General features: G+C 41.6%; 1 protein-coding gene and 1 pseudogene across 1 annotated transcript; one reads left to right on the forward strand and one right to left on the reverse strand.

Moving 5' to 3' along the window:
- Positions 1 to 308: 308 nt before the first annotated feature.
- LOC113893571 lies at positions 309 to 4,629 on the forward strand (annotated as a pseudogene).
- Positions 4,630 to 15,829: 11,200 nt separating this feature from the next.
- Positions 15,830 to 17,877, reverse strand: LALBA (lactalbumin alpha). The gene is made up of 4 exons (XM_027543629.1): positions 17,693 to 17,877; positions 17,213 to 17,371; positions 16,664 to 16,739; positions 15,830 to 16,159 (listed from the first exon to the last, which is right to left on the reverse strand). The coding sequence occupies exons 1-4, from the start codon at positions 17,823 to 17,825 to the stop codon at positions 16,099 to 16,101; spliced, it is 429 nt and encodes a 142-aa protein (XP_027399430.1). The 5' UTR covers positions 17,826 to 17,877; the 3' UTR covers positions 15,830 to 16,098.
- Positions 17,878 to 20,649: the final 2,772 nt, after the last annotated feature.

A 20,649-nucleotide genomic window follows, 5' to 3' on the forward strand; every position in this document is an offset into this window, starting at 1 on the left:
TTCACTATGTCAGGGAACCTTTCTGTGGTTTGAACTCCATTCTTTTTGGAACCAAGAACAGGACTTTGCGGTGCTCTGGAGGCTGTTTACAAATCCCTTCCTTTCCTTCTCCAGTCTGAATAATCTTCCTTTCTAAGTTTGATTCTCTATATCTTCCTCCCCACCATCTCCACCTTAGCCAATAAACCAATAGATTATTGCCCTGAGCTGGGAAGGGTTGATGAGATCTGACATGGCAAGGTTGCCTCTGCTACACGATCTGTCCAGGGTCAGTCCTGAAGCTGACACCTCATCCCCAGCCATGCTCTGAGACTCATAACACGTTGGGGAATTATTTCTGTTCTTGTCCTTCTAAAGGGAAACTCCAATGCTCCATGAGAGTTGGGAACACAACCACAGTCATTTTCTCTATTCTCCAAGGACTATCCAATAACACTCACATTCAGGTAGTACTCTTTGTAACATTCCTGGTGATTTACCTCCTGATCCTCACAGTGAACCTGCTGATGCTGCTGGTGATCAGGACTGACTCGCACCTCCACACCCCCATGTACTTCTTCCTCAGTCACCTCTCCTTCCCAGATGCTTTCTGTTCCTCAGTCATTGTGCTTAAGCTGCTAGATAATCTACTTTCCAAGTGGAAGACTATCTCCTTCCTTGAATGTTTCACCCAGATCTCCTTGATCATATTTTCAGGGGGCACTGAAACCCGCCTCCTTTCAGTCATGGCCTGTGACCAGTACCAGGCTGTGTGCCACCCGCTGTCATATGTGGTGACCATGAACAAGAAGGTGTGTGCTGGCCTGGCGGGAGCCCCCTGGGTCATAGGAATGGGGACTGGCCTGCTTAACTCCATCCTCCTGTCTCAGCAGCACTTCTGTGGCCCCAACCTTGTCCCCAGTTTTGCCTGTGGGTTTCTTCCAATGCTCCTGTTGGCCTGTTCTGATCTCTACATGAGCGTTGCCTCCGTTCAGACCACCATAATGGTCCTGGGCCTCAGCAGGTTTGTCCTAGTGCTGGTTTCTTATACCTGTATCATCAAGACAGCCTTGGGAATCAACTCTGCCACAGGTTGGAACAAGATCTTCTCTATCTGCTCATCTCATTTTATTGTGATCACCATCCTTTATGGTTCATGAACATTGAGGTATATCATTGCTGAACCTTTGAATATAATGTACAATATTTTCCACTCTAAAGTAACCTTGGTCTATAAATCAAAACATTGCAAAGTAGCAGGAAAAAATTTTTATTGGAACTCAGAAGGCCTGGGCTCCAGTTCCACCTTGGCTGTGGACTAGATGTGTGAATTATTAAAAAAAAAAAAATCATTTTCTTTCTGAGGTCTCAATTGTCTAATTCTGAAAAATAAGCTTATACAAAGACTGAGGTTTTTCTTGTTTCCATTAAACCATGATTTCTGTTCAGTTCAGTTCAGTTCAGTCACTCAGTCGTGTCCGACTCTTTGCGAACCCATGAATCGCAGCACACCAGGCCTCCCTGTCCATCACCAACTCCCAGAGTTCACCCAAACCCACATCCATTGAGTCAGTGATGCCATCCAGCCATCTCATCCTCTGTTGTCCCCTTTTCCTCCTGCCCCCAATAGCTCCCAGCATCAGAGTCTTTTCCAATGAGTCAACTCTTCCCATGAGGTGGCCAAAGTACTGGAGTTTCAACTTTAGCATCATTCCTTCCAAAGAACACCCAGGACTGATCTCCTTTAGAATGGACTGGTTGGATCTCCTTGCAGTCCAAGGGACTCTCAAGAGTCTTCTCCAACACCACAGTTCAAAAGCATCAATTCTTCGGCACTCAGCTTTCTTTACAGTCCAACTCTCACATCCATATATGACCTCTGGAAAAACCATAGCCTTGACTAGACAGACCTTTGTTGGCAAAGTAATGTCTCTGCTTTTCAATATGCTATCTAGGTTGGTCATAACTTTCCTTCCAAGGAGTAAGCATCTTTTAATTTCATGGCTGCAGTCACCATCTGCAGTGATTTTGGAGCCCAAAAAAATAAAGTCTGACACTCTTTCCACTGTTTCCCCATCTATTTCCCATGAAGTGATGGAATCGAATGCCATGATCATTTTCTGAATGTTGAGCTTTAAGCCAACTTTTTCACTCTCCTCTTTCACTTTCATCAAGAGGCTTTTTAGTTCTTCTTCACTTTCTACCATAAGGGTGGTGTCATCTGCATATCTGAGGTTATTGATATTTCTCCCAGCAATCTTGATTCCAGCTTGTGCTTCTTCCAGCCCAGCGTTTCTCATGATGTACTCTGCACATAAGTTAAATAAGCAGGGTGACAATATACAGCCTTGACGTACTCCTTTTCCTATTTGGAACCAGTCTGTTGTTCCATGTCCAGTTCTAACTGTTGCTTCCTGACCTGCATATAGGTTTCTCAAGAAGCAGGTCAGGTGGTCTGGTATTCCCATCTCTTTTAGAATTTTCCCCAGTTTATTGTGATCCACAAAGTCAAAGGCTTTGGCATAGTCAATAAAGCAGAAATAGATGTTTTTCTGGAACTCTCTTGCTTTTTCAATGATCCAGCGGATGTTTGGCAATTTGATCTCTGGTTCCTCTGCCTTTTCTAAAACTAGCTTGAACATCTGGAAGTTCACGGTTCACATATTGCTGAAGCCTGGCTTGGAGAATTTTGAGCATTATTTGGGAGTCATCAAAGGGGAAAATGAAAGTCTTTAGTAGACTTTTATTCAGTGTTGGACAAAAGAATTAAATACATCATCCTTAAAACATGCCATTTCTCTTTCCTACTGGAAGATGATGTTTCCAAAGCTTATTTGTACTGTAACTATTGATTAGCTAGTTACTATACTACAGCTGCTTTACACAATCAAGATCAATTTCAGTATGTATCACACCACAATATGAACACTATTAACCTCATTTTCCAAAAGAACACCGAGTTTCAGGAGTAACCAGGTACCTTACAAAAGCTGCCAGAACAAGCTAGGAATGGAGCCAAAATATAAACTAAGGCTCACTGACTTGGAACCTCAAGCTCTTTTCTATCGTGTTTCTCTCAGACACAAACAGCTCTAGTTGATGGGTCCTTGCTCCCAGGAAACAGAGTAACTAACGGCCTGTGCTCTCTACTAGTGAACTGGAGATGTATTTGCACAAATTGCCCTGAACTTTCCTCACCTGGTTGTTTCTTGGTGCGAAGTAAGGGATGGGAAACGATAAGGTCCAAGAGAGCTCACCTGTCCTGAAGACAAAACTCTTCAGCTCTCTTTTTCTCAGTTTCCTCGTTTGCCATAAGGGGAATGATAAGACTTCTTCCAACCACTTTGCAAAAATGTTAGGAGGGATAAATTTAAAAATAAAAATGACAGTAAAATTAGTATCTTTTTTAACCAAGTACATAAAACCCATGAAGATCATTCCAGTGATAATGACACAATTGCAAAAATAAAATTTGAATGCTTCTTTCAAAAATACTCACAATGACACTTAACAATATATACCCATGAGGAGAAGACAATGGCACCCCACACCAGTACTCTTGCCTGGCAAATCCCATGGACAGAGGAGCCTGGTAGGCTACAGTCTCTGGGGTCACTAAGAGTCGGACACGACTGAGTGACTTCACTTTCACTTTTCACTTTAATGCATTGGAGAAGGAAATGGCAACCCACTCCAGGATTCTTGCCTGGAGAATCCCAGGGACGGGGGAGCCTGGTGGGCTGCCGTCTATGGGGTCGCACGGAGTCAGACACGACTGAAGCGACTTAACAGCAGCAGCAGCAACATACACCCACAATCTTAATCTTACTATATTGGATTTGTATCTCATGCTAGATACATTTGTATCTTTCACTTTATTTACAAAGCTTGGCTTCTTTCCCAAGTCAAAGACAAATGTGCTAAAAAGGACAAAATTTTGGTCCACTAAGCATTATAAAAATAATGGGCTGTGATTCTGAGGTGATTCCCAGAGCCATAAATGGTAGGGGAAAAATGACAACTTTATTAGACTATCATATAGTTTTGTTAGGAACAATCATCACAAGATAAGAGCATGCAGTTGTATATATAGGAAAAAGAAGAGGCAAAAATCCTCAGATTATCATCATAACTACTAAGGAAAGACACTTTGAAAACTGTGAAGTGCTATAGAAATGCATGATTTTTTTTTTTTTTTTTTTTAGTTTTATTCTAACCTGTAGCACTTAATATGCTGCAGAACTTCCTTTTTCTCCAGGGCAGTTTCTCTAATGTCTTGCATATGATCACTCATGTTAGAGGCATTTGAAAGCAGAAATGACTGACTTCTCACTGATAATAGTCATTTCTAGATGCTTCTACCACTGATAGCTGACAGTCCAGAGGACCATCCTTGCAGAATCTGGGATGGGATGGACCCTGACTGCCCAACAGCATTGTGGCCTTTGTCTGGACCTCATTTTATTATTTGTGCAATTCCCTTCAAGGTACATGACTCCAGCTTCTGGCTCAGTCCTGGAGCAAGTCCTATCCTTACAGTACAGAGTGGTGACCCCACTACTGGACCCCCTTATCTACAGTCTGAAGAACCAGGAGGTGAAGGCAGCTCTAAGGAGGATGCTGGCCAGGAAGCCCAGGCTTACCTTCTAAGCCAGGCTCTACTGCCTCCTCATAATAGGAGGAAAATAGCAGGAAAAGTCATGAGAAAGAAGAGGAGACAGAAAGACTTCACTCCTAAGCTATCTCAGCATGAATTCTTCTCCACAACAGAAGTCTTTGTTAGTCTGATCCCTGTGCCCTCCCCAAGTCAAGCAAGATGGGGAAACCTCTAGAGAACTAATGGCACCCATCCACAGGGCACCCAGTCACTGCACAAGAAAATCTTCTCAATAAACATATGGAGGATCTTTGAGAAACTAAAAATAGAACCAACATATGATCCAGCAATTCTACTTCTGGGAGCATATCCAAAGTAAATGAAAACATTAACTCAAAAAGATATCTACAACCACCCATGTTCATAGTAGCATTATCTACAATAGCCAACACATGGAAAGATCCTATGTTTTCTTAATGGATGAATGGATAAAGAAGGCATGGATAAAGCAGTGGAATATTATTCACCCATAAAAATGAGGTAATTCTACCATTCATGATAACATGGATTGACATTGAAAACATTATGCTGGTTTGTCAATTTTATTTATCCTTTCAAAGAACCAGCTTTTGGCACCTCCCAGAATATTGGAAATAAAAGCAAAAATAAACAAATGGGACCTAATTAAACTTAAAAGCTTCTGCACAACAAAGGAAACTATAAGCAAGGTGAAAAGACAGTCTTCAGAATGGGAGAAAATAATAGCAAATGAAGCAACTGACAAACAACTAATCTCAAAAATATACAAGCAACTCCTACAGCTCAATTCCAGAAAAATAAATGACCCAATCAAAAAATGGGCCAAAGAACTAAACAGACATTTTTCCAAAGAAGACATACATATGGCTAACAAACACATGAAAAGATGCTCAACATCACTCATTATCAGAGAAATGCAAATCAAAACCACTATGAGGTACCATTTCATGCCAGTCAGAATGGCTGCAATCCAAAAGTCTACAAGCAATAAATGCTGGAAAGGGTGTGGAGAAAAGGGAACCCTCTTACACTGTTGGTGGGAATGCAAACTAGTACAGCCACTATGGAGAACAGTGTGGAGATTTCTTAAAAAACTGGAAATAGAACTGCCTTATGATCCAGCAATCCCACTGCTGGGCATACACACTGAGGAAACCAGAATTGAAGGAGACACGTGTACCCCAATGTTCATCACAACACTGTTTATAATAGCCAGGACATGGAAGCAACCTAGATGTCCATCAGCAGATGAATGGATAAGAAAGCTGTGGTACATATACACAATGGAGTATTACTCAGCCATTAAAAAGAATACATTTGAATCAGTTCTAATGAGGTGAATGAAACTGGAGCCTATTATACAGAATGAAGTAAGCCAGAAAGAAAGACACCAATACAGTATACTAATGCATATATATGGAATTTAGAAAGATGGTAACAATAACCCTGTATATAAGACAGCAAAAGAGACACTGATGTATAGAACAGTCTTTTGGACTCTGTGGGAGAGGGAGAGGGTGGGATGATTTGGGAGAATGCATTGAAACATGTATAATATCATATATGAAACAAGTCGCCAGTCCCTGTTCAATGCACGATACTGGATGCTTGGGGCTGGTGCACTGGGACGACCCAAAGGGAGGGTATGGGGAGGGAAGAGGGAGGAGGGTTCAGGAGGGGGAACACATGTATACCTGTGGCAGATTCATTTTGATATATGGCAAAACCAATACAATATTGTAAAGTTTAAAAATTAAATTTAATTTAATTTAAAAAAAGAAAAGAAAACATTATGCTGGGTGAAATGTCAGACAAATGCAATATGATCTCCCTTATTTGCAGAACATGGGGAAAAATCAAACTCATAGAAAACAAATGGTCATCAGAGGTAGAGGGGTGGGAAGAAGGGGGTTTGGAGGAAGGTGATCATAAGGTGATCATAAAATTTCCAGTGTAACATAAGCACTAGGGATGTGATGGACAATATGACTCTAGTTAACACCATTGTATGATATATAGGAAATCTGTTAAGAGAGTAAATATTAGGGATTTACATCACTAGGAGTAAAGTTTTCCCTTTTTTTACTTCTTTGTTTCTTTATACTTATTTTTATAAGATAATTGATTTTTTTAGATATAGAAAAGAGTTATATTTGAGTCACATTGAGAACTATAGCCCAGAAGACAGCCTCTCAGATAACTCTGAGAAACTGCTCCGTTGAACCATTATTTTTTGCACAGTCATTTACATTATCAGAACACAGAACATACATCAAATGTGACGGGGTGTATTCCATCCAGTTTCCAAAAGACACAGGTTAAGTATATAGACAGCGACACAGCAGTGTTAACAGGGAAGAGTCAGTTTTGATTCTTCCATGCTGTATCTGTTTCCTTGGCCACTTTTATTATTATAATCACACATAATGGCCAGCCTCAGAAAATCCTGCCCCTCAACCTGACTGTTCAGCTCAAGTGCCTTTATTCAAAACCCTGTCCACCTTAGATGACAGGAAGGGAGAAATTAATACACGTCCCTGCCTGAGGCTTGCCAATCTAGGAGGTACTTACAAGGTTAAATGGCCTTTTCAATTTGTTTCCTCATCTCCCCCCATCTCTGTTCCATAAAAGAACTTGGCATCCAGACCCCAACAATATGGTTATTTTGAGACATTATTCTAACAAGTCATCCTCTTGGTCAGCCAGCTTTCTGAATGAAGTTGTTTTCCTTGCCTTAACACCTCGTCTCTCAGATTCATTGGCCTATTGTGCAGCGAGCAGAGCAAGCTTGGACTCTTTTTAACAGCAGGACCCTAGTGTCTAGGAATGGAACACAATCTTTCAGGGAATGTTAATATGGATGTCATGAGAATGGAGTTTCTTTATCCCTATCTTCAAAACAGACATCCTTTACCTTAATGATTGAAGCAGACATGCTGTACATGTTTACAAGCTGTTCAGGTTCACACAAAATTCAGGTTGAACCGCGTATGAGCCAAAATGACTTTCCCATACCTCAGTGTGTGAAAATTTTCTCCATTAGAGGGAACTTTCAGGATTTTCTCAATTAGGAGTTTTGAGATGAAGAATATTGACTGAACCTGTTGCAATACTCATTTATATATGTATATCTAACCATCCTGCTGTACACCTTGCACTTATACAGATTTATGCAGTAATGTATGTCAACTGTCTCTCCAATAATCTAGAGGTGGGTGGGGAAATAAAGAATATCTTCACAGCTCTACCAGCCATTTCCACAACTATTGCTTTTCCTTTTCATTGCTTACCCTTTTGACCTGTCCCCTTTTGCCTCTCCCTCAATCTTTTACTTTTGTCTATGCACAAAGTAGAAATCTGACCACTAGCAAATTTACCACTTCATTCTGGAAGAGTCCCATCTTAGTACTGAGACCCAGCTCCCCCTGTGTTCCCATACCAAATACTGCCTGACAAAATCTAGAGGTCCAGAGTAACTTGGAAAGAAATGAAAATCAGTATATCTCCTCCTGTCTTTGTCCTTAACTATCAACACCTAAAGTAGAACATAGCAAATAGCAAATCCTCAGTAACTATTTGTTGATTATGGAGTGAGTGATGGAATGAATGGTGGATCTGTCTGAGCAGTCCTGTCTCTTACATGATCCTAGAAAACAGAAGGAACTATCCACATTTAAAGTGTAAGTCTTGGGAAATGGAAGACAGAGCTGTGATATTTAGCAATCACACAGAAACACAGGACTTAAAGGTCTTATTGAGTTCTGGCTCATCACATCCATTTTAAACAAGGAACTAATATTCAGAAAGTTAATATACACTGAAGTTGAAGTTTAAAATAAACACATTCACCTAAATAAATAAATAAAATTTTAAAATAAAGTGTAAGTCTTGACAGCAAAGCCCAGGCTAACAGGTTCTGTATCCCCAGTGTCTAGTAGATCCTATCACTTAATTGACTCTCAATTAGTGTGCAAAATAAAAAAGAATGAATGAGATTGAAGGAAGTGAGAGAAGGAATATATGAAAAAATCATTTAATTTTGTCCTGTAAAATTCCTGCCTTCATGACAATATAGATGTCAGAGAAAAGTAGCATGGAGGAGAGATCAGGACAGGAAGGGAGAAAAAAGTCCATATTTTGGGACGCCAACCTGGGTCATCCTCACAGAGCTCACTGAATTGTGTGCAGTCTGGCCACCCTGCCCTGAGTATAAGAAAAAAAAGCTGAGCATAAGAACTACCACCCACCTGAGCCCAGACCACTTCAGATCTCTGTCTGCTTCAAGATCTGTTCCACAGGATAGAAAACCCAGAAATAAGCCCATGCACCTATGGCCAATTAATCTATGACAAAGGAGGCAAGACTACACAATGTTAGAAAGACAGTCTCTTCAACAAATGGTGCTGGGGAAACTGGACAGCCACATGTAAAAAAAAAAAAATTAAATTAAATTATTCTTTAACTCCATACACAAAAATAAGCTCAAAATGGATTAAAGAGCTAAAGGTGAGACCAGACACAATTAACTCTTGGAGGAAAACACAGGCAGAACACTGTTTGACATAAATCACAGCAAGAGATTTTTTGATCCATCTCCTGGAACAACAGAAATAACAACAAAATACACAAATGGGACCTACTTAAACTCAAAAGGTTTTGCACAGCAAAGAAAACAATAAACAAAACAAAAAGACAACCCACAGACTGGGAGAAAATATTTGCAAATGATGTGACTAATAAGGGATGAGTTTCTAAAATGTACAAACAGCTTATGATGCTTCAGTTCAATTCAGTTCAGTCGCTCAATCGTGTCTGACTCTTTGCGACCCTATGAATCGCAGCACGCCAGGCCTCCCTGTCCATCACCAACTCCCGGAGTTCACTCAGACTCACCTCCATCGAGTCAGTGATTCCATCCAGCCATCTCATCCTCTGTCATCCCCTTCTCCTCCTGCCCCCAATCCCTCCAAGCATCAGAGTCTTAACTCTTCGCATAAGGAGGCCAAAGTACTGGAGCTTCAGCTTTAGCATCATTCCTTCCAAAGAAATCCCAGGGCTGATCTCCTTCAGAATGGACTGGTTGGATCTCCTTGCAGGCCAAGGAACTCTCAAGAGTCTTCTCCAACACCACAGTTCAAAAGCATCAATTTTTCGGCACTCAGCCTTCTTCACAGTCCAACTCTCACATCCATACATGACCACTGGAAAAACCATAGCCTTGACTAGACAGACCTTTGTTGGCAAAGTAATGTCTCTGCTTTTCAATATGCTATCTAGGTTGGTCATAACTTTCCTTCTAAGGAGTAAGTGTCTTTTAATTTCATGGCTGCAGTCACCATCTGCAGTGATTTTGGAGCCCAAAAAAATAAAGTCTGACACTCTTTCCACTGTTTCCCCATCTATTTCCCATGAGGTGATGGGACCAGATGCCATGATCTTCATTTTCTGAATGTTGAGCTTTAAGCCAACTTTTTCACTCTCCACTTTCACTTTCATCAAGAGGCTTTTGAGTTCCTCTTCACTTTCTGCCATAAGGGTGGTGTCATCTGCATATCTGAGGTTATTGATATTTCTCCTGGCAATCTTGATTCCAGCTTGTGATGGGCAGAAGACCTGAACTGACGTTTCTCCAAAGAGGACATACAGGTGGCCAATGGGTACGTGAAAAGATGTTCAATGTCACTAGTTAGTAGAGAAATGCAAATTAAAACTACAATGACATATCACCTCACACTGGTCAGAATGGCTATCACCAAAAAATCCACAAACAACAAATGCTGGAGACGGTGGAGAGAAAAGGGAAACCTCCTACACTGTTGGTGGGAATATAAATCAGTACAGCCACTAGGAAATACAATATGGAGGTTCCTAAAACACCAATACAGTATACTAATGCATATATATGGAATTTAGAAAGATGGTAACGACAACCCTGTATCCAAGACAGCAAAAGAGACACAGATGTATAGAACAGTCTTTTGGACTCTGTCGGCGGGGGGGATGATTTAGGAGAATGGCATTAAAACATGTATAATATCATATAAGAAATGAATCGCCAGTCCAGGTTTGATGCATGACACAGGAAGCTTGGGGCTGGTGCACTGGGATGACCCAGAGGGATGGTATGGGGAGGGAGGTGGGAAGGGGGTTCAGGATGGGGAACACGTGTATACCCATGGCGGATGCATGTTGATATATGGCAAAACCAATACAATATTGTAAAGCAAAAATAATAATAATAAAATTTTTTTTAAAAAATGAAAAATAGAGCTACCATATGACCCTGCAATCCCACTCCTGGGCATATACCATGAAAAAAACATCATCCAAAAAGATGCATGCACCCCGGTGTTTACTGCAGCACTGTTTGCAATGGCCAAGACATGGAGCCAACATAAATGCCCCCCATCAGAGGAATGGATAAAGAAGACGTGGTACATATATAGAATGGAATATTACTCAGGCATTAAATAGAATGAAACAATGCTGTTTGCAATAACATGGATGGACCTAGAGAGTGTCATACTGAGTGAAGTAAGTCAGACAAAGAGAAATATCATATGAAATCCTTTATATGTGGAATCTAAAAATAAGTGATACAAATCAGAAAGAGATTCATAGACTTAGAAAACAAACTTACAGTTGCTCAGGGGGAAGGGATAGTTAGGGAGTTTGGGGAGGTCATGTACACACTGCTATATTCAAAATGGATGACCAACAAGGAGCTATTATATAGCACACGGAACTATACTCAATGTTATGTGCCAGCCTGGATGGAAGCAGGGTTTGGGGGAGAATGGATGCATGTATACATATAGCTGAGTCCCTTCACTGCTCACCTGAAACTACCACAACATTGCTAATCAGCTATACCTAAATACAAAATAAAAAGTCTAAAATTGGGGGGGAAAAGACTTGTTCCAGGCCTAGAGGAAGAAGTAGTTGGAGAATGCAGAAAAAATGACTCGGCTGCCACCTCAATCTCTCATTCAGCTCCGAAGAAAGTTCTCAAAAAGAGAACAATAGCAATTGCTCTACTCAAAGGCTGACAAGCCTGCAGCAGTCAAGACCACTTCCACGCGGGCTCCCTGGTTTCTATCTATTCTCAATCCGTTGAGCCTAGGCTAAGATCCTCTCTGCAATTGTCAATTTCCTTTGGCAAACCCTCTGAAAATCATGGCCTCATATACAGTACACTCACAAGTGAGATTTCCAAGATGAAAATATTGAAGGCCAGGGATATGGAACTAAATGAAACAGTCCCAACTTTAGTTAAATTTCTGGTCTGCCCATCTGATGAAGCTGGTCCTTCACCTTTTCCAGATGAATTTAACTCAGATGACCATTATATCTAATACTGTGGGCAGGAATCCCTTAGAAGAAAGGGAGTAGCCATCATAGTCAACAAAAGAGTCTGAAATGCAGTACTTGGATGCAATCTCAAAAACGACAGAATGATCTCTGTTCATTTCCAAGGCAAACCATTCAATATCATGGTAATCCAAGCCTGTGCCCCAACCAGTAAGGCTGAAGAAGCTGAGGTTGAATGGTTCTATGAAGACCTACAAGACCTTTTAGAATTAACACCCAAAAAAGAGGTCCTTTTCATTACAGGGGACTGGAATGCAAAAGTAGGAAGTCAAGAAACACCAGGAGTAAAAGGCAAATTTGGCCTTGGAGTACAGAATGAAGCAGGGAAAAGGATAATAGAGTTTTGCGAAGAGAATGCACTGGTCATAACAAACACCCTCTTCCAAAAACACAAGAGAAGACTCTACACAAGGACATCACCAGATGGCCAACACCAAAATCAGATTGATTATACTCTTTACAGCCAACGATGGAGAAGCTCTATACAGTCAGCAAAAACAAGACTGCGAGCTGACTGTGGCTCAGATCATGAACTCCTTACTACCAAATTCAGACTTAAATTGAAGAAGTGGGGGAAACCACTAGACCATTCAGGTATGACCTAAATCAAATCCCTTATGATTATACAGTGGAAGTGAGAAATAGATTTAAGGGACTAGATCTGACAGACAGAGTGCCTGATGAACTATGAATGGAGGTTCGTGACACTGTACAGGAGACAGGGATCAAGACCATCCCCAAGAATAAGAAATGCAAAAAGGCAAAATGGCTGTCTGAGGAAGCCTTACAAATAGCTGTGACAAGAAGAGAAGTGAAAAGCAAAGGAGAAAAGGAAAGACATAAGCATCTGAAAGCAGAGTTCCAAAGAATAGCAAGGAGAGACAAGAAAGCCTTCCTCAGTGATCAGTGCAAAGAAATAGAGGAAAACAACAGAATGGGAAAGACTAGAGATCTCTTCAAGAAAATTAGAGATACCAAGGGAACATTTCATGCAAAGATGGGCTCGATAAAGGACAGAAATGGTATGGACCTAACAGAAGCAGAAGATATTAAGAAGAGGTGGCAAGAATACACAGAAGAACTGTACAAAAAAGCTCTTCACAACCCAGATAATCACGATGATATGATCTCTCACCTAGAGCCAGACATCCTGGAATGTGAAGTCAAGTGGGCCTTAGAAAGCATCACTATGAACAAAGCTAGTGGAGGTGATGGAATTCCAGTTGAGCTATTTCAAATCCTAAAAGATGATGCTGTGAAAGTGCTGCACTCAATATACCAGCAAATTTGGAAAACTCAGCAGTGGCCACAGGACTGGAAAAGGTCAGTTTTCATTCCAATCCCAAAGAAAGGCAATGCCAAAGAATGCTCAAACTACCACACAATTGCACTCATCTCACACACTAGTAAAGTAATGCTCAAAATTCTCCAAGCCAGGCTTCAGCAATATGTGAACCGTGAACTTCCAGATGTTCAAGCTGGTTTTAGAAAAGGCAGAGGAACCAGAGATCAAATTGCCAATATCCACTGGATCATGGAAAAAGCAAGAGAGTTCCAGAAAAACATCTATTTCTGCTTTATTGACTATGCCAAAGCCTTTGACTGTGTGGATCACAATAAACTGTAGAAAATTCTGAAAGAGATGGGAATACCAGAGCACCTGACCTGCCTCTTTAGAAACCTATATGCGGGTCAGGAAGCAACAGTTAGAACTGGACATGGAATAGTCGACTGGTTCCAAATAGGAAAAGGAGTACGTCAAGGATGTATATTGTGTATATTGTGGCTGTATACTGCTTATTTAACTTCTATGCAGAGTATATCATGAGAAACACTGGGCTGAAAGAAGCACAGGCTGGAGTCAAGGTTGCTGGGAGAAATATCAATAACCTCCGATATGCAGATGACACCACCCTTATGGCAGAAAGTGAAGAGGAACTCAAAAGCCTCTTGATGAAAGTGAAAGTGGAGAGTGAAAAAGTTGGCTTAAAGCTCAACATTCAGAAAACGAAGATCATGGCATCCAGTCCCATCACTTCATGGCAAATAGATGGGAAACAATGGAAACAGTTAGAGATTTTACTTTTGAGGGCTCAAAATCACTGCAGATGGTGATTGCAGCCATGAAATTAAAAGTCAATTACTCCTTGGAAGGAAAGTTATGACCAACCTAGGTAGCATGTTAAAAAGCAGAGACATTACTTTGCCAACAAAGGTCCATCTAGTCAAGGCTATGGTTTTTCCAGTAGTCATGTATGGATGTGAGAGTTGGACTACAAAGAAAGCTGAGCGCTGAAGAATTGATGCTTTTGAACTGTGGTGTTGGAGAAGACTCTTGAGAGTCCCTTGGACTGCAAGGAGATCCAACCAGTCCATCCTAAAGATCAGTCCTGGGTGTTCATTAGAAGGACTAATGTTGAAACTGATACTCCAGTACTTTGGCCACCTTATATGAAGAGCTGACTCATTTGAAAAGACCCTGATGCTGGGAAAGATTGAGGGCAGGGGGAGAAGGGGACGATAGAGAATGAAATGGTTGGATGGCGTCACTGACTCAATGGACATGAGTTTGGAGTTGGTGATGGGCAGGTGGGTCTTGCGCTCTGCGGTTCATGGGGTTGCAAAGAGTTGGACATGACTGAGTGACTGAACTGAACTGAAGTGATGCCTTCCTGAGACTGTAACTGAAGCATATAATAAGGAGATGTGTGCGTTTAGTTGGTGGAATGGTCATTCAATCCTACCCTCCCATATACAACTGTGAACAGCAATTATTCTAAAACCTTGTAGACTTGGGGAAAAACATTTTGTCCCATAATTAGGGAAGGAATAGCATACAGTACCCCTGGGAGATGTGTCACATTGTGTTCAAATTCAGACTAAAATCATATGATGAATACCAAGTTATTTCCTGAGAGTTTGTTTTCATAAGTGTAAGAGAGGGATGTCCTGTTCACTGCTCGACAGGGCCTATATGTCCCTAAACAGATTATGGCAGCTTCATTTGGGAGCTGCTCGTCTCAGAGACAAGACAAATATAGTCTGAATGCCAAAAGGCCCAGTGGGTATAGAGGTAAGAGGAGGGAATTAGAAGATATTGACAGTTTTCTAACCTCTCTAATGATACTTGTGACACTATATCTTGTATTATGTTGCTGTTGTTGTTGCTGCTCAGTCACTATGTCATGTCTGAGTCTTTGTGACCTCATGGACTGCAGCCCACCAGGACTCCCTGTCCCCCACCATCTCCCAGTGTTTGCCCAAGTCCATGTCCATTGAATCTTGTATTATAACTATTTATTAATGTTTGTAGTATACTAGTTTAGGTAAGCAGAGAAGGCAATGGCACCCCACTCCAGTACTCTTGCCTGGAAAATCCCATGGATGGAAGAGCCTGGTAGGCTGCAGTCCATGGGGTCGCTGAGTCAGACACGACTGAGCGACTTCACTTTCACTTTTCACTTTCATGCACTGGAGAAGGAAATGGCAACCCACTCCATTGTTCTTGCCTGGAGAATTCCAGGGACATGGGAGCCTTGTGGGCTACCGTCTATGGGGTCACACAGAGTCGGACACAACTGAAGTGACTTAGCAGCAGTTTAGGTAAGAGATGCTTTTAGTCAACTTTAGATCCCCTCCATAGCTCTTTAAATTATGCTAGGTGATCAATAAAACTCTGTTGAATTGAATTAATACAGAAAGTAATCTCCATCTTTGAGTTGTTATAAGTTCAGCCTCTCTATCCTCTTTAGTAGAGATGAAGGGGTCTGTGACCCATGGCCAGGTCTACCTACTCACCCTATTTCCTCCCTCTCCCACCAGGAAGAAAATACAGCCAGCCACTCAAAATCAGGCTTTTTATTCGGGACAAAAGTGGAATATGTACTGTTGCATTAAAAGCGCCATCAGGGACATCGAGCAAGGGTCAAAAGTCCAGAGCGCCATTCATGCACCCCTGGAGATTAGTCCTTACATGTCCATTGTCACTACAGGGCCCAGGGCTCAGAGACGAGTTAGCTTCAAGGGGGTACAAAGAAGCAAAACGAGGTAGCCACGGGGCAGAGGAGTTCCAGGAACAGAAAGAGGACAGAAGCAGCAAAGACAGCAGGTGTTCACAACTTCTCACAGAGCCACTGATCCAGCTTCTCAGAACAGAGTGCTTTATGGGCCAACCTGATCATGAAGAAGGAGACAAGGCAAATTACTGACAGGATCTTGGTTAGATTTACATCTAGCTTTATCCCCAGGAAGGCTGAGGTGGAAGACTGTGGGTTAAAATTACAGACAGACTTTCCTAGCCACATGGCTAGAGACACTGAGCCACTTAGTGGAGTAAGGTCCATTTTTTAAAACTCCAAGAAAATTGCGGGGCAGTGGTCAAAGGGCGTGCCTTAGGATGTAGGACTGAACAAGTAGAATTAGATGTTCAAGTCCTGGTGAAGGAAATCCTGGATCTCAGCCCTCTATTAGGGAACCTTAGGTAGGAAAATTGCTAACGGGAGTGAAGTAAGTGAAGCTTCAAAATTGGAAACCGGAGTCTGCTTGATGAGTTTTGTTTTTAAGATTACATTCTAGCTTAAAAGACCAGGAAATAGAGAGAAAGGAGTACAGTGCTGGGACGAAAGGACTGAGAAGAAAGAGAGGAAAGATTAAGTGAAAAATAGAGAGGTGACTCACCAGTAGTTAATTCCTACTTTATCCAGAATCTTCTTGACACACATAATGTCATCAGTAAGATCATCATCCAGGAACTCTGGCAGGAGTTATAGGTGGAAAAAATGAGAGAGCTAAGTATTACCCAGAAGGATAATGAATTTCCCTCTTCTCTGGTTTTCTCTGAACTAGAGGCTTATGCCTGTTGCCTTCTGGGTGAGAAATTTAATACAGTAATGCCTATCCCTAGGTAAGGACTCCCTTCTCTTCTCTGGGGCAGCTCCTTAGGAATTATCAACTTCATCAACCAACTTAGTCTGAAAATACAGGGTATTATACATCAAGATCCCCAAACAGCTCAGGTCACCTACCCAGGAACTTTAAGAAACTGTCTGGGGATTTAGTGTTAATGAAAAATTCTAAGAGCCTCTTACTCGGTATTATCAAGTCCCACAGTTAATTTGGAGTCCAAGGCAGTGAAGCCAGAGGTGTGCTTCACACCAAAAAAAAGGAGGTTATCCCAGGAGTAGGTTTCAGAAAAACACAGGAACAGAGTAAAAAGAAGTTACTCACTGTCACAGGAGATGTTACAGATGTTGCTTGAGTGAGGGTTCTGGTCGTCTTTGCACCAAATTTTATTATTTATCTGGAAGAGTCCATATTCTGTGCTGTCATTGTTTTGTACTACGGCTTGTGTGTCATAACCACTGGTATGAAACGTGGTACAGACCCCTGAAAGAAAGATGAAAAAGAGATTTCACAAGGATGTTCATGTATAGCATAAATGAGGACCTGTATTCCCAGACCGAAAAAGGCTCTCCAACCAATCTCCAAATATGGCAGACCACAGAGTATCTTGTTAAGGTGAAAAGAGTTCCAAAGGATCAGACAATGGGAAAAAGGAGAGACAGATAAATAAATGTAATAAAAGAGTAAACAAATAAGAGAATTGTTTGATAATTAAAAGTAGAGGGGAAAAAGAGGATGAAGAGAATGGAGGGAAAGAGTGAAGAGGATGAATTATGGGACAAAGCAAAATAGCAGGGAACTCACATTCAGGCAAACTGACACCTCCGTAGCCCTTCAAGTCTTTCAGCTCCCGGAACACCTCACATTTTGTTAACTGTTCAGCCTGGGTGGCATGGAATAGGATGCCTACCAGGAGCAGAGAGACAAAGGACATCATTTTGGTTACCCCCCAAGATTCTGAAATGGGGTCACCACACTGCTCACCTCCTTTTATTTGTGGAAAAAGCCTCAGGGGCCCTGGCATCAAGCCTTACATCCAGGAAGAGGATGACGAGAGAGGCCAGTAAAACCAACAAAGAAACATTGAGCTTCCTTCAGTAATTTCACCCCACTTTTCCTTTCCTCCCCAGAATCTCTAGTCCATACTAGGTATTGTTACCTGCCCAAAGAGTGTTACAAACATGATCCTGTTTCCCATTTGGCTTTATTTATGCTGTTTCTGGTAGTGTTGGTTCTAGGAAGCAAGATGTGCCCAACCTATTTCAGGAACAAAGGGGGCCTCAGGGTTAATACAAGTGAAGCAATCAGAAAATGCACAAAGGGTCCACGGCCAACTCCTCCTTCCCTTAGAGACATACAGAATATGGGAAAGGACTGTACATCATCATATGTCATGGTCCACTCAACCCAGGCATGAAACAAAAGAAGTGTCCCTTGATATCTTGGTTCCTTGTTGAGTGGTCAGGAGTAGAAATAGAATATGACCACAGAGACTGAGAATCACATATAACTTAGATCCAGAGACTTTCTATTTCACAAAAATGGAGAACTTGAAAAGTGTGTATGACAGTATCTAGCTGCCCTCTGAGGTGCTATCAGCCTCCCCATCCCCAACCACCAATACCACTAAATAGCCAGATACCACATTGTAAATCTAAAACTAACAACTTGCAATAAATGTGTTCATAAATATATAAGCTTGTAGACAGCCTCAGAGTAGGCCACAGAAGGTTAAAAAAGAGTGACCCAACCTTTTTGGGAAAGGTGGGAAAACTGGACTTTAAGCACTTGAATATTGGAGTAGTATCCACCTGGTAGTTCAGCTGGTGAAGAATCCACCTGAAATGCAGGAGACTCCAGTTCAATTCCTGGGATGGGAAGATCCCCTGGAGAAGGAATAGGCTACCCACTCCAGTATTCTTGGGCTTCCCTGGTGGCTCAGATGGTAAAGAATCTTTCTGCAATGCAGGAGACCCTGCATTGAACCTTCACTTCACTTCACCTCACAGGTGTATACTGTACTGTGCTGTGCTTAGTTGCTCAGTTGTGTTCAACTCTTTGCAATCCCATGGACTGTAGCTTACAAGGCTCCTCTGTCCATGGAATTTTCCAGGTAAGAGTACTAGAGTGGGTTGCCATTTCCTTCTCCAGGGGATCTTCCCAAGCCAGGGATCGAACCCAGATCACCCACATTGCAGGCAGACACTTTACCATCTGAGCCACCAGGGAAGCCCCACAATATACACCTAGAGCCTATAAAACAAGATTCTGAACCTGAGCTTTAAGATCAGTGTCCTGGAACATGTAGAGTTTAGGATACTAGTTCTAAATGGTTCCTTCAAATTGCTGGCATCAAGCTTCATGCTATATAACCAATATATTGGTTATATATTGGTTATAACAGCTATAACCAATAGCTGTTAGCTTCTTGTATGCCAGGGCTCATTCTCTCTACATCAGTCTCTAAAGCCTGATTTCTTATATTGCAGTGGGTACCCATCCTAAGTAAATAATTTGACTTCCAAACTAAAGGTATTCTAAACTTTTATATCCTACAACTCTTCAGAATCAGGGCAAACTCTTCCTCTTTATTATCCTATATTCTGTACCATGGATTACACTATCAGCTAAGTTCAGTCACTCAGTAGTGTCCAACTCTTTGCAACCCCATGGACTGCAGCACGCCAGGCTTCCCTGCCCATTACCAACTCCTGGAGCTTGCTCAAACTCATGTCCATCGAGTTGGTCATTCCATCCAACTCTTCCATCCTCTGTCATCCCTTCTCCTCCTGCCTTCAACCTTTCCCAGTATCAGGGTCTTATCACATGAGTCAGTTCTTCGCATCAGGTGGCCAAAGTATTGGAGCTTCAACTTCAGCATCAGTCCTTCCAATGACCACCCAGGACTGATCTCCTTTAAGATGGACTGGTTGGATCTCCTTGCAGTCCAAGGGACTCTCAAGAGTCTTCTCCAACACCACAGTTCAAAAGCATCAATTCTTCAGCGCTCAGCTTTCTTTATAGTCTAATTCTTACATCCATACATGACTACTGGAAAAACCATAGCCTTGACTAGACGGACCTTTGTTGGCAAAGTAATGTCTCTGCTTTTGAATATGCTATCTAGGTCAGTCATAACTTTTCTTCCAAGGAGTAAGCATCTTTTAATTTCATGGCTGCAGTCACCATCTGCAGTGATTTTGGAGCCCAAAAAAATAAAGGCTGACACTGTTTCCACTGTTTCCCCATCTATTTCCCATAAAGTGATGGGACCAGATGCCATGATCTTAGTTTTCTGAATGTTGAGCTTTAAGCCAACTTTTTCACTCTCCTCTTTCACTTTCATCAAGAGGCTTTTGAGTTCCTCTTCACTTTCTGCCATAAGGGTGGTGTCATCTGCATATCTGAGGTTATTGATATTTCTCCCGGCAGTCTTGATTTCAGCTTGTGTTTCTTCCAGCCCAGCGTTTCTCATGATGTACTCTGCATAGAAGTTAAATAATCAGGGTGACAATATACAGCCTTGACGTACTCCTTTTCCTATTTGGAACCAGACTGTTGTTCCATGTCCAGTTCTAACTGTTGCTTCCTGACCTGCATATAGGTTTCTCAAGAGGCAGGTCAGGTGGTCTGGTATTCCCATCTCTTTCAGAATTTTCCCCAGTTTATTGTGATCCACACAAAGGCTTTGGCATAGTCAATAAAGCAAAAATAGATGTTTTTCTAGAACTCTCTTGCTTTTTTGATGATCCAGTGGATGT

The sequence above is a fragment of the Bos indicus x Bos taurus genome, chromosome 5 (genome assembly GCF_003369695.1).
Source record: "Bos indicus x Bos taurus breed Angus x Brahman F1 hybrid chromosome 5, Bos_hybrid_MaternalHap_v2.0, whole genome shotgun sequence".
Lineage (NCBI taxonomy): Eukaryota > Metazoa > Chordata > Mammalia > Artiodactyla > Bovidae > Bos > Bos indicus x Bos taurus.